Genomic DNA, 15,394 nt, shown 5'->3' with positions numbered 1-15,394 from the left:
CCAGTTAATATTTTTATTCCTTCTGCTATACGTTAAGGCCTTCTTTTGAGACCAAGCTAATGCACTTGTCTCAATGACTTCTGCATCTCTCTCAGTCAACCGAGGCCATGCCACTCTAGCATACTTTGATGTATCACATAATAAAGCATCATCTCTGCTTAGGTAAAATATGTAGTATAAACTTGCGAGTTTCTAGAAATTGTCAAGTGTTTTTTAAGCTGTGGTCATCTGTTGGTTTGGGTTTTTTTAGAAGTGTGGCAATATAAAACCATGCGATTAAATTCTCCATGTTTTTTTCAATTAAGTCTTCATAATAGCTCTTTGGCCTTGAGGGTTAATTACACATTTTTATTTATACAACACCTTTAAAATTATCTGGAAGGATAGTGGAAAGAAACAAGATTAATGGGGAAAAACAAATATATTTGAGGCTATGACTGAAAGTATTACGCTATTTGTTGGTATCTGGATTAAGGATAACATGCTGGTCCTCAGGAAAGTCAAAGCCATAAACTGGCAGACTGCTATTAGTAATATTTGTATTTTCACTTTCCCAGGAAATGTGAGAAAAAATAATTCATTATTTTGATTTTGACATTTTTACTCTCAATTATTCATGCAAATACTTGCTTTTGAGTATTTAGAATATTCCTTGCCAAAGAATGTATTTTTTTTGCCAAAACATAAAATGTACTCTAGGATTGCTATGATAACATTTTCAGCATCTCTGTATCAGGAGAAATTAGCAAACAGCAATATTACATTTCAGAATGAGGAGATTAATCTGTTTCCTGACAACCAAAATTTGTTAGGCTGGAAAAAGAAAATTACTGCCTTTGAGGGCAGATTTCATAGCACTCGATGCTTTAGGGCCTTTGTACTTCTCTGTTTAAATCATATCTTCATAAAAAGCAAAAGAATTATTTGGTCTCTGATTATTATCAAGCTGAAGTCAGATAAGAAAAGCATTAGGATTCTTATGTTCCATGATAATATATATAGGGAGAAAAAAGGTGTCAAATATGCTTATTAAACTGATTCTCAACCCGATTAGGTTTTCTTATCTCTAGGTGTCTAGTAAATACTTTGATTTGTGTCATGTTACAAATTATGCTGAATACTCCAATCTTATTTTAGTACATTTTACACAATGATGCACTTCTGCCATAAAAAAAAAAAAAAAAAATAAAATAAAAGAAAAAAAAATATTCAGACTATCAGGTTTTTGCATGACATTTTCCTACCCTTTCAGGTATGTCTTTTTTCCTCAACCTGAATATTGAAGGATTATGTGGCAGAGAGACAGGGTGTCAATCTGGGAATACAAAAGAATAAATAAAGAGGGAAAACACATAATATTGAAAGCCATTACAGGCTATGGTGAGAAGACTAAGGGATGTGATGAGACTCAAAGAAAACGCTGTGTATTTAAGGTGTACTAGGAAGAGGTTCTTACCAAGTGCATGGACTGTTGGGGTCAGTTTGGGGTAACAAAGAGTTTTCAGTACTCCACCAATACTGGAAATGATGAGACCCTGGATAATATAAGCATTAACAAGGTGGAGACAAAAAAAAAAAAATCAGAGGATGAAGCACTGACAAAACCCATATGATGTTACTCTAGAGTGACAGCGTGACTGAAGGGAGTAGACCTCAAGAATAAGGATGAACTTCACCATGATGGAGAGAAGAGAGCTGCAGGGAAGATAGTAAAATATTACAGAAATTGCAAAAGGAAAGAATTGTTCCAGCTTTTCCCTTGCAGAGAGGCTACCTGCAAACCGATAAGTCTCACAGGTAAAGATGATCTAGGGAAAGCACCACTTAAGATGCAAGTATCCTGGGAACCGTCTCCTGTCAGACTCCACAGATAGTGCAACAGCCTGTGATCAAAAAGCACATCTCATACTAACCCAAAGTCCACTCAGGGCAAAGGAATTGGCAGATTTAGTGTTGGGATCCCTCTGTAATGTTTACAGGGTGGCTGGATTTGGAGCATATGAATGGTGGTAGCAAATGAAGTCATGTGAAAATATTCCAGAATTAACTTTTTTTCAGAGATAAAAAGCATGAATTCTGAACCACTTAGCACAGATCACCCTGGGAGAAAGGACAAATGGATGCAAAACTTGGTTAAGAGCACGTTTCTAAATGATGGATTAATTAGAAGGCATACCAGGATTTCCTATGCCCAGAAAGGATTTTAGTACAGAAGCAATGTATTCATAACTGAGGAAGACAACGCTCCCCTGCCTTAAGTGCAACGCTCATCTCGGTCTTAGCCAGGAAGGCAGGAAACTGAGACCTTCACAAAACGTGTGGGTGCACCCATGTGTGTGTGCTCCAACACTTACAGACATAAATTAACAGTCTGGCAGCTGATGGGTATTGCAAATGCTACAGAAAACATGATATAGCACTAAAGCAGACATGCTTCAGATAACACAAAGGCTCTGTACATCTAAAATAGATTCAAATCATGTGAAAGATTTCCTGCTGCTTCTGCAGAAGATTAAAACATTGGCACATTCATAAAGCAAATGTGAAGATTTAGCAAAGCGGTGTGCCCTTCACAATGACTCTTTGTCTCACCAAGCATGGTGCTTGGCAAAAAAAGATACCCCGAAAGGGTATATCTGACCAATTTGGGCCTGGTAGGTGGGCTCCAGCCCCTATAAAAGAGAGCTACAGATCTTAAGAAATATACAATGAAGCAAAAACCTGTTAACCCTGAGCTAATCTATGAGTTAATCCCTCAGCAAGAAAGCAACATTAGAGCGAACTCCTAAATCCTGACAGAAAAGAACTCAGCACAGAATTAACCACAGAACTTGCCTACACAAGCTTAGCAGGAGGAATGATTTATAAACCCAGAAGGAAGACCTACAATATATCCCTCTTGTTTCAACAGCATTTAACACATGGGTGCAGACCTAATTTTCAAACCACACAATAATGTTTGGTGTTTTAATAATACTTTTCCATCCCATTTGCATTGATCTAATGCTCTGCCATCTCGTAGTTCCGTGAACAGAGCAGAAGAAACAGGTGTTGGGTATATTTTAAATTGCTTTTCTCTCCTGCGTTCACTCACCCATTTCCAGACATACCTGGGGAAATGCAGCCATGGGCACCAATGTCTAATTCTCTCATCCTGGGGATTATCAGGGATAACATCAAGAAAATCACTGCTACTGAAGCCAGACTAAGCACACCGCTCAGAGTAAGCAAAGGAACACAGCTAGCCCCAGGGATAATAAATATGACTTTTCCCCTCTCCACAGTTACATCACATGTCTTCACATAATACTAGTTAACCAAAAGGTCACTTTCTTGTTCTACTTGACTTCATAACTGTATGATGCTAATTCCAGTGAGATCTTAATTAGGTCCACAGGGTCAAGGAAATGCTGATACAACCCTAGGCTCCCAGGAGATGCTCCTGACTTTGCAGGGTAGCAGCCCGTAGGCTGGATTTGCTTCCTGGCACAATTCCACCTTCTCTGTTATGCCTTTAAAAAAGGTGGAAAATGACTGATAAGACAGCAGCTGAAACCTATATGCTGAGTATCTCCTTCCATGCTTGCATGCGATGAGGTGCTTAAAGCCAAGACCTGCTGCTAGATTACTACGGGTCCACAAGGAAAATCATAAAAGAGGCATTTGATTCCCAGCATGAGAAAGCCGACAGCACTGTGCTTTGCAGATTTTCATTTCTTCATTTCATGACCCAACAGTTCAGGTCAGTGATTCACGAAATCTGTAAAACAAGCTCCCTTCCCTCTGCAAGCTCCAGATATAGGCAAATCATTCCTTAACTAAGGCAAAGCTCTGGGCAATCACAAATGTGACTTTTCTAATGAGACACAACAACCATGGTGGACAGCAGTATGTGAACCAAAGTCCTAGCCCTAGACAACCCTGATCTTGCCGTGCTCTTCAAAATATGAAACTGAATTAGTACTTGCAAAATCATCTGTATCTTTATACTGGGTCAACTTGCCATCTAAGTAGCTAACAGGTTTTTAAACTTGGATCATAATGTTAATTGTTCCCTGTCCATTTCTAGCAGACTCACTTCCCAGTGAAACATCATTTTCTGGAAAATATACTTGGGCCAGTATTCCACTGTTGACGATGAATCCATCATCATACATATCAATGAACTGGGAAAATAAAATCTCTTTTATGAGCTAAGGAGGGACTAAGTAATAAATGAGCTGTGCTTTTTTTATTTTATAGCAAAATAAATCAACACAAGCTTACAATACTTCTATAAAAGGTCTATAAACTATTTGACTCATTTCTATAATTGTCAAGCATTCAGAACAAACCCCCAAAGGTTTGCATATTGAGTTATGAAGATTTTTTATTTAGGAAGTTCATTAAACATAGAAAAGTGGACTGCTTTTCTTCATTACTATTGGTATCCTGAATCAATAGAATAGATTAACTAAACAAGTGTCAGACTCGTAATGCTGGACTAAAATACTAACATGTAAGAACCTTCAAACAGTATCAGACTAGCTGGATGGCTTAAGCACTCTCCAAGAGGGGCTAGATTCAGATACTTGGATATAAATGATGCCCTAATTGAGCTGTCAGCAGTGTCTTTATCCTTGACATCATCCTGGTGTTAGCATGTGCAAAACTTAAGAGAAAAAATCCAGTCTTGAGAGAGTTAAAAGAATTAGATTAATAGTGTCTAAGAAAATAAAGACTGAAATCAACCATAAGCACAAGGCAAAAAGCAAACAAAGCATCCTCAGGGTTTACAAAGACTACAAATGTTGTGGAAATGTCATAGACATTCTTTGCTCATCCAGTCTCTCAAGGCTGTTGGTATTTCACTGAATAACCGAAATAAGCTGAGTGTCACCGCTACTATTTGATATATGTGGACCCATTCTTGCCCCTTGCCTTTGGTATATATTATGTCATCAGAGTTGTGTGTACATTTCCTGTTTTTAACACAGAATGTTAAGGAATTTAAATATACGACTCTTTTTTTCTTTTTGTAAATTCAATCTTATTTTGCCCCATTACTATCCTTTTATGAAGTTTTTCCTTATTTAACATGAAAACAAAATTAAAATTCCATATGCATGAAGAAAAATGTTATTACACTCAGTTTTCTTAATGCTTAGGCTTTGTCGTCTGTGTTACTTCTCAAGTTGCTATCTAAAATAAAGGGACATCTGGGAGCAATTGAAATTTGCAATAATCAGAGAAAGGGATAATCCGTAAAAACACGATGCCTTAATTATTTTGTAGTTTAAAATTCCTGTTCATATCTCATGCAAAGAGGCCACTGAACTAGTAATATTTTCAGTGACATACTTGATAATTCTTCATTTTATGGGATCACATTAGTTAGACAACAGTCTTATCGAGGAGACCACTTATCACTGCAGACAGATGAATCACACCAGGACTTTCCCATATTTTGCTGTGTAAGACTTTCTGTCTGAATACATGAGAAACAATGTGCAATGCCATATGCAAATCCCTCTGAAAGAGAGTTTTAACCTCCAGTCATCTCCAGCCTTTGGAAAGTTGTTGGCTACTTCTGAAAATAGCAACTTGATGGGAAAAAAATGGGAGGGGATGGGGGGCAAGTGCAGCCCACGCATGTCTATAAAAGTGGTGCAGAATAACAAGTCTTGAAGAACGCAGGGTACAGGGTGGAAATCTGCAGCATAAGATGAGTGAGTTCAGCATGCACCTTCTATACCAGGAACTCAGGTCTCTGCTAGATCCACCACCACACTGAACTGTCCTGCAGGTTACTTCAGTACTTCACTGCTGATAAACCCATGAGGAGGTAGCACAAGATGAACATGCTTTTGATCTTTTAAAAACTGTTTATTTTCTTCCCTTTCTTTTCTTTTTTACCTCCCTCCCATTTCCTTTTTTTTTTCCTTTTCTTTTTTCCCCCAACTTCGAAGTCGACATTCAAGTTCAATAAAGTTCACCATTCAAAGCTGACATCATGATATAGCCTTCATTGTGTTTTTAGAAAGTTGCCTCTACATACCTACTTATTCCACTAAAAATCCTTTTAGATGTCCTCAAAATAATAAAAAATAATTCTCTTATTTCCAGCAAGCACAGCCGCAAATAATTTTTAAGCTCAAGCTGCAAATAAGAGGCGGTGTACCTGGTTTTTTTTCATTTCCTTTGCATCATCCAATAGGCTTCAATGTTAAAAAAGGAAAGGCATGTGCCTTTGGAGCCATTTAAACCTCAGACAAAATGTTCAATCAGACACACTGCCTCATTTTTACTCCATCACCAGCATGTCACCAAGAAAAAATTCAGCTTTCTCTGCCAAATGTGGGCAATGCTAAAGATCCATGAAACAAATACTTTCACAGATTTGTAATCCAGGATTTAAGCAACCAATGTTCTGTAGAGCACCATTCAGCTACATAAGCCCAACGAACTTCAGCTTTTGTACTTTTCCTGTAAAAACAAACACAAGCATATTGCTGCATGGCTGTCTGTGTTCTGCAGAAAATACTGCAGTTTCTCACAAAGGACCACTGACTTCAAGCATTGCCACTAGCAAAGGCTACAGCCTAACTGAGTAGGGCTGAAAATGAAAACAAGGTTAAATCTGTTAAGTTCTTGCACAGGAGATGCTGGAGAAAAAGAGGATGGCAGAGAACACAGTGCCCGTCCAACACTGAACCACCACTGTGGCATTTGTGGGAAGAACTGAGATGAAAGAACAACATTGTTATTTTAAAATGGTATTTTTCAAGATTTTGAACCCTTTCTCCCCTGCAAACTGTGGCCATAAAATTTCCAGCAGCAATTTCCCCTGTGATGTTCCAGACAAAATTCCAAGTGCAATGAAATGATAGTCCCTCCATCAAAACTCCCCTCACAATTACAACTTCCCATTAAATTAGTGGAAATTTGAATTCTTTTTAAAAGGCCACAATTACAGCAGATTATTATGCTTCCCTCTAATCACCGCATATAAATACATACCATGTAACACAGTTTACTGTACGCTGTTCGTGTACTTACAGTAAATAGAAACCAATACACTTCATTCAGACCATGTATTTTGATGCTCATATCAGATTTACCAATTTATCTTCATTACAGCCCCTTGCACCGTTACTGACATCCTTCTCAGAGCTACATAGGCTCAAACATCACAGCAGAAAGATTGATGAGGCTTGCATATACTGATTTGTGACAAAAGCAAGGCACTTGAGAGGCACAGTTACTATTCTGATAGCGCGAAGTTGGCTAAAAATTAGCTGCACTAAGCCAACACTCTGCTCCCACTTCTGCTCCTCATTAATTATGGTACATGACTCAGATCTTGAAGGGCTAAGGCTGTTGTAATAGTATTTTTAAACCTATGGTCTTCAGTTGCTTTTTCACTCTTGAAGATTTTTATAAAGTTTTGACCATGCTTATTAGAAACTATTGTTATTTAGAGAGGCTTTGAATAGACAAGTTTTCCACCATGACAAATGTTAAAAGATAATTTCTGAATGAATCCACAGTGGTAAATTTAAACGTAAGTTTGCAGGAACAAAGAAATACTATGGATAAACTGGCTAAATGCCTTAAGAGCCTGCACCACGTGTTCATCAAGGAGAGACTTAATAGCCTCAGCACTTTAAAAGCACCAACTTATTATACACCGTTATCAAGAGGATGAAGAGGCCATCTGGCACTACAGACAATTTATCCCTCCAATCATAAAGTTTCAGAGACTGTATCTAGAATTGCACACTGAAGCTGCACTTTTGGCTCATTCTTTTGCTAAATACAGATCTTGCCCCAGCAATTCCCAGCAAACTGAACTCCCCAGAGGTGGGTGCGTTTTGCAGAGGCTTTCTGTGTTGGAAGCATAAGTAACTCAGCATCTACAACAGCACCTTCAGAAACCACTCGGGGTAAGAAGGCATGTGCTCAGATCCACTTTCGGGGATGAATACAAAAGTTAATGAAGTGTAGCCTGGATTCAACAATCCTCTCCCATCAAGCTGCACATGTACACTGGAAAGCAAACCAGGAATTATTCATATTCTGGACATCCCACAATCATCTGACACAACACAAGGATGCAGATCCTGCATGAAATAGTTTAATTTTTACATTTATTATTGGATCTTCACCACTCCAGCAGCTGTTTGCGTAAAATCACATAGCAAAATCACTAGAGTTTGTAAAGCTGTCAGACTAGGATTAGGAGGCATCTACAAAAAGTTTGGGCAGAAAAAACAGCCAGACTATTTTCTGTGGTTTTCCATAGCTCAAACTCCACTAGTATTTGCCACTTCTAGCTGCTTCTTTTTAGTAAATTAGTATAATACAAGAGCTGATAGAGTTAACTGTTAACATAGAAATTATTCAAGGGGAACACATACCCAGAAGAAGAAGAAGGGAGGAAAAAAAGGATAAAAAGACGATGATGTGTCCCATTATTGAATGAGAATAAAGACAAATCACCTGATATCCAATCACCAATTGCACCTCACTTGGAAATACATCACTATTTTCATTTACTTGCAAAGCTAGCAGGTAACTCTCAGAATTACATTTCTTGTTTCAGATGGATATTTAAATACTTCATCCCAACTACAGAATCTTTAAGAAAGTCTATGAAATACAACAAAATATTTTGTCTTGCTTCATGTGAGAAAGTAATGTAATCAAGTGGTCATTTTCCTCCCATTTCAGGTAGAGCTATTTCATTAGTAAGAATTCAGTAAATTAAGAGGCCATCCTGTATAAAACCCAGTGACATCCAATTTAAACCTAAGCAGAAAAATTCTACCTGATAACCAGCACTGATCAAAACAGGCAGCCTTGCAAGACATTACAAATGTGCAAAAAAAACCCCAAGCTCTCAACTCAGGAGCAGAAAAAATACAGCATTGATAACGCTACAATCAGTGAAAAGTCTGGGAGAAGAAATAATTTTTTTACTCCTCCTAAAAAGCCCGAAACAAACAAAAAAATACAACAACCTTCCGCAAACATCATCACCAAAACAAACAAAAAATCTCAATTATTATAATGGGGGGTCTGTTTCTGACTTCATCCTGCATCTTTTGACTCAGGGTCTAGACACGTTTCTGCGCTTACTTTGGAACATACTCTTCAGTAAGTGTAAATCCTCTGACAGCAGCCTTGAGTACCATTAAAAAAGTCATGTGGGCACAGGTCAACACATCCAAAGAAGATAACTAAAGGAGGACACAAGAAGACATGCACAGCTCATCTGGGCTCAGTACTTACTTTGCAAATGAATTCTTGGGTATTGTCGTGGTTTAACCCCATCCGGCAACCAAGAACCACGCAGCCACTCACTCACTCCCCCCCACCCAGAGGGATGGGGAGGAGGATTGGAAAGGAATGTAAAACTCAAGGGTTGAGATAAGAACAATTTAATCGGTAAAGCAAAAGCCGCGCACCCAAGCAAAGCAAAACAAGGAATTCGTTCCCCACTTCCCTGGGCAGGCAGGGGTTCGGCCATCCCCAGGGCAGCCGGGCTCCGTCACACGTAACGGTTACTCGGGAAGACAAATGCCGTAATGCCAAATGTCCCCCCCTTCCTTCTTCCTCCCCCAGTTTATATACTCAGCGTTACGTCATATGGTATGGAATACCCCTTTGGCCAGCTTGGGTCACCTGTCCTGGCCATGTCCCCTCCCAGTTTCCCGTGCCCATCCAGCCCTCTGGCTGGCAGGGCCCAAGGAACTGAAAAGTCCTTGACTTAGTATAAACATCACCCAGCAACAACTAAAACCACCAGTGTCCTGTCAACCTTGTTCTCACATCAGAGCCAAAACACAGCACTGCACTAACTACTAAGAAGAAAATTAACTCTATTCCAGCTGAAACCAGGACAGGTACTTACAAGGGGAGTCACTTAGATTCAAACTTCCTAAGCATGGCAGCCTTAAAAATATACATCCAGTCCTTGCACGTTTCCTGCAATATGGACAGGGACAGACCACTCCAGAAGAGCCTCCCGAAGCCATCACAGGCAGCAGTCTGGAGATGAGCATTGGCACTAAACACAGTTAAAATGACCAACATCTGCCATCTTATTTCACCTTGTTTGCACAACAACTTTTGCAAAAGAGGTGGAAATACTGTTAAGAATGGAATTTTCGCAGTAAGTACTGGCCAGTATGGGTATAACATCCCTGTCAAATTCAGGTAGGGAGAAGACAGGCTTATTAAAAATAATTAAAAAGTTGTAGCTAGGAAAGGTCTGTCAGTGCCTCACACACACACTGGGCAAAGGGGGGCAAGGGTTGCTAGGTCAGGCACTAATCACAGCTTTTCAAAGGCAGACAGGTTTGCTCTCTTTTATACCAGACAGACTACTGGAAGAAGGGTATGAAATGAAGCTGGAAGGGAAATACTGTACTACTGGGAGACCATGGTTGTCTCAGCACTTAAGGCCTCCCTAGGGGGTTAATTACACACAGAGACAGCCAGGCATTTTAGAAAATTTTCTGAGCATGCCACAAGAACAAGCACAGCTTGGCCAGCCTGGCTCCAGATCCCCAGCAGTGTATTTGCTCTGACCCCCAGGAATGCACCGCAGTTCATCGGCAGCTCAAAGGGCTGATCTGGCCATCGGGACCATGTCCTTGCCAGAGTCTGTTTCCCTTTCCTGCACACCACTCCTAGGTGGGTTTTACAACAGTGTGGTCCTCTCCCCAGTTCTCCAGGACACTCGGTTCAGGTGTTTCTCTTCTCTGTAGTTTGCCCTCCACTCCCCATCCTCAAGCCTTGGAGCACCCTATAAAACCAATTTCCTTTTAGTGCATCTCCAGTCCTCAAAATCTTGCAGATGGTTATTCTTTCAAATGCAAAAAAAATGCAGGGGAAGGAATATATTAACTTGTATCGGTGACTAAAGCGTAATTCCTATAATTTTTATTTTTTTCCTTTTTGCTGTTAATAGTGACACTTCCCCATCTGTATGGGAATCCTCTGGCAAATGTAAATTTGGCATGTTTCACCGAGGTCTCAGAGGCAAACACATAAATACAAAAGAGACTTGCAGACCTAAGATTCTCATCAATAGATACATTTCAAAACCAATGCCAATTTATTCAGTTTGTAATCTTCTCTGACAGTATAAACTGGAAAGCTTGCAGTTATTGGAACACATGATTACTAACTTTCCAATTTAAATCCTAAAAAGGGGCAAATCCTTTTATTTCCCTCCATTTATTTATGGCCTGGAATGTGTAAGAATATACAGTGAATAATCAAGAAAAAAACCCCACCCTGAAACTTGTACAGTAATAAATTAACCCTTCTCTCCCATGTTCTGCACTAACTAAAATAATTTGGATTTTTAATAAACAAAACCAACCATGGACAAAAAGAATATATATTTTAGTATATTTTGCTGCCAGATAGTGATTGCATTGGGAGCTATTTTGTCCAGATGTTTTTTAACTTGTATGGATTTGAAGAGAATTTCCAAAAATACATAGTAGGAATGATTGATTATGTGGGACAACAAGGTTCTTTTTTACTTGCACCAACACAAATCAAGAATTCCTTAATTCGCAAAAAGACAAGAACAGAGTCAAAAATTTTCTGCCCAGAGGAAAAAACCCACAGCATGGTGTACAGCAATGTGAAAGAAAACACATGTAGTAAACCCAGTAGTTTACAAGTGTATCATTCCATGCCCAACATATGTGAGCTACTTATATAAAGAGAAACATTCATCTAAGGGCCAAGGGAATGGTTTAGATACCGGTTTTAGAGGGCAAATTTAACTTGAAAATTGTCGTTGATAGCCCCAATAACTGAAAGCTTCGTTGATTCTGATGATGCAGTGAATGTGAGCAAGGTCAAAGTTTACTTTCAACCAAACGAACAGTTTGCATGTTTGATCAGAGATGGAAAAGTTTAAACGTGTTTAATCTGATAGACGGAAAATCTTGGCAAGGTTGGGGTGATTCCAACAATATTTTTTTTAGAAATTGGATATTCTATACTTCTGTCACAAATAAAATGTAAGAGTGACAAAAAAAGATTTAACTGAAGCAGGTTAGAGGTGGAAAACTAGTGCTGTGCGGATTTGTTCTATTTTTTCCTGTGCTTGTGAATTGCAAAATGTATTTCTTCCGTATAAACAGGCAATTCCCAGCTTTGTATGAGTCTGTCATACATTGAGAGAAGGAAGAATACCACTCTCCTGGAACAGGAAGAAGTGATTTAAAACTACAAAAATCAGTTAACCTTTTAACATATATTTCCCACTTAATCTTACTTCCAAAAAATGCTCTGCTTGCTGTTCCCGATCCAATTTTCTTGATGTTGTTGTAATCAGACCTGTGAAAAAAGGATGATATTTGTCAATATCCGTTGAAAAATATATCTCTATTGACCAGAAGAAATAAATTAATTTTCATACACTCAAAGGGGAAAAAAATTAATCTATGTGAAGCTATATCAGACACAGATTTCTTGACATCTGTCAAGCATTTTCTTCCTCAGTCCAGCCATTATGACTTTCTGACTAACAATGAATATTTGAAGCAAAATGCTGTGATAAAAGTAACTGGAAAAGTTAGTTGTGTATCAAAGTTAACGTCCTGCATTCATTACAGTAAATACATAAAAAAACTTACGAAAGTTTCACTATTTGTCTATAATTAATTGCTTCAAGGAATCATTTGCATTTGACTGAAATCCGTCCATTAAAAAAAAATCATTAAAGATTTCAGAGTTCTCAAACAATTAATGGGATAGGATGCTGATTACTTCCATGCCAAGAATACTTGACAAAGAAGGTTATTTCTGTAATAACTACTTGTATACATAATGATTTCCAAATGTAATCATTCTAATGCATTAAAGGTTTTGTACTACAATTTCATCAATTTGTTCCATGCTCAAATTGAGTCTTTAAAATAAAGTACCCTTTTACATGAGGTTGATCACGATATGTTTTTTTTTAAAAGCAACATACTTTCACAAATGATTAAGCTCTTGTGAGATTTATACCAAGGAAAGATAATTAAACACTTTGAATGTTCCCTCAAGAAAAACAATGCATATCGCCTATGAGCATAGCTTAATTTTTTTAATTTTGTTCTCACTGGAGATCTAAAGGGCAGATTTGAGTTTTCCCTCATACAAAACATTTCATTGGATATGAAAATGCATCATGTGCTTGCTTTGTGATAGATTGTGATGAGTGTAAAGGGACCAACTTCTAGAGATAAAGCTGGTTTGGGAGACAATTGCAGGGGACAAAGCCAGTCTCAAGAATTCCTCGTCTCTAAGATTACCAAGGAAGACAAGAAAGTAAATACTCCCTGGACTACCTATTACACTGATTTATTTAATCAGACCAGCCAAAAATCTAAATATAAATCCATTATGACCCTAATTTCTTAAAAAAAACACCAACATAAGCAACATTTTACATCTACATAACACTTCTAGTCCCAGAAGGCTTCTACAGCTACAACTTCTCGTACTACACTGTTGCCTTCTCCCTGAAGGAATCACTTTTCATATTTCAGTGAGAAGGGAGGAAATATTACTTAAAGTAATGGGATGAAATGAAGAAAGGCAAGTCCACTCTGCTTCCAGTATGTTAGACTTGCTACAAGATCTATTAGACCATAGAAGAAACACCCAAGGTGAGGTCACAGAAACCAAAGTGGATCATTACAATTGCATGGACGAACCTGATGATGGAAAAAGTCTTTAAAACCAGAACAACTGGTATTGCCTGCATCCAGCAATTGTAAGTATTCAAAACAGTTACACCATATGGGAGATATCTACTCACTGCATGAGTTTAAACAGACATGACAGCATGGATGACAAATTGGTGTCATTCACACAAGATCCCCCCATGTCTAGAGAGAATGCAAAGATACAGGGAACATGTTCCTAATTATGAAATAAGTTCAGTCCCAATAAAGTGATGAAATAAAATTTTCAAATTTGAAATATCCCTGTTTATCACATGTGCGGTCACTATGGATACTTATCAAGCACAACCTAACCACAGTAACTAATATGATAATTTTTACATCATCTTCCCCTTCCTAGTGTGCCACTGTGAACTCCAGCTTTCTTCCTGGGCAAGAAATGTGTAGCTGTAAATTATAGAAAGTCTCTGTCCTCATCATCTTCTTCAGGCAGGTAAATTCACATTCCTATTGAAGACCAAGAGCTAACATCTGAAACTGAATACCACTCACTGTCAGAATGAGCAGTACTTGTCGTTCATTGGTAACACTAAAACTACTCCAAGTACTACTACTACTGCTCCTCCTCAGAAAAATACTGGTACCACTAAAGGGTTTTTCTGTTTGTTTTCCTTTTTTCAATGTAAAGCCTTTAGGACTGCAATAATGGTCAGAGTGCCTTCAGACTTGAATTTCCTTCTAAAAGAGGTGTATGAACATATGGCAGGTCTCTACAACAGAACTGCCTGTGCTTTAAACGCAGAAGTTCTTAGCAGATTTAGCACCCAGACCTCTAACAGCTGGTCCTGAAGGGCAGGTAACCAGACCATTACCATCAGTTCTGCTGACCTGATCCTGAAGCATGGTGCTAGCACAGCTAGTTGGTTTTGCTATAAAGAGTGCTCTGCGTACAAGCACCAGTTCCAGGCATTAGGTGGTTATAACACGCTATAGAAATAATTGGTCATTTGCACAGTCATGGGGCATCTAGTTTCCATTCCTGTTCTCTGAGGAACTCCCATGTGACACTTCCACATATATTCTTGAAGTCTTGGATAGATCACACGGTACAAAACTACCGTTTAAAATACGATTACACAGAAAATCAGATCTCAACTACTTGATGTTGATATTTATATAATTATGGTCTTATATTAATATGGATGTGAATCTGGTCTCTTCAGATTATAAAAATGTATTTCAAGGAATCTTGTTTAAGACCAATCATCAAAACTGAAAGAAATAAATATATGCCAGTCATGTCTAAGACTACCCACAGCTTTACCACTCCAGTCTCAAAGAAATTAATTTAATGGGTTTTATGAAAACCTTGCCGTGTCCGTCCATCCCTCCTGTACTCAATACTCCATGCCATAGGTACACAACAATAGTAATATTTGGCAGGATGCAGAACTTTGAGATACAGGGGCAACTGAGAGAAACTTGGCTTTGCACAAGAGAATATATCCCAGGTTTAGTTCTTCTCTAACTGTATTAAACCATCATGCTCTGTTATGGCACAAAGACACTACCTAAAGAACATAACTCACAGAGAAAAGCAAACCCAAAGAAAAGATGTTAGGCTGCACTGCTGGTTATGATATAAAATCACAAGGGGACAATGATAAAAAAATGACCCTTTCTCTTTTCCCATCTTCAATATATGGCAT

The 15,394-nt window shown here is 38.4% G+C and overlaps 1 protein-coding gene across 8 annotated transcripts in view; it reads right to left on the bottom strand.

Annotated features, from left to right (window-relative positions):
* The window catches only part of FAT3 (FAT atypical cadherin 3), a 417,124-nt gene that overhangs the window by 126,304 nt on the left and 275,426 nt on the right, over nt 1-15,394 (bottom strand). For all 8 annotated transcript variants that reach the window (XR_005826271.1, XM_040583321.1, XM_040583315.1 and 5 more), the window contains exon 4: nt 12,287-12,348. Coding sequence is in view for 7 of the 8 variants with exons in the window: in XM_040583321.1 (XP_040439255.1) it covers nt 12,287-12,348 (62 nt within the window). In the remaining variant the exon portion in view is untranslated. The remainder of the gene's footprint in view (nt 1-12,286; nt 12,349-15,394) is intronic.

The sequence above is a fragment of the Falco naumanni genome, chromosome 2 (assembly GCF_017639655.2).
Source record: "Falco naumanni isolate bFalNau1 chromosome 2, bFalNau1.pat, whole genome shotgun sequence".
Classification (NCBI taxonomy): Eukaryota; Metazoa; Chordata; class Aves; order Falconiformes; family Falconidae; genus Falco; species Falco naumanni.
This window is presented reverse-complemented; position numbering and strand designations above follow the sequence as displayed.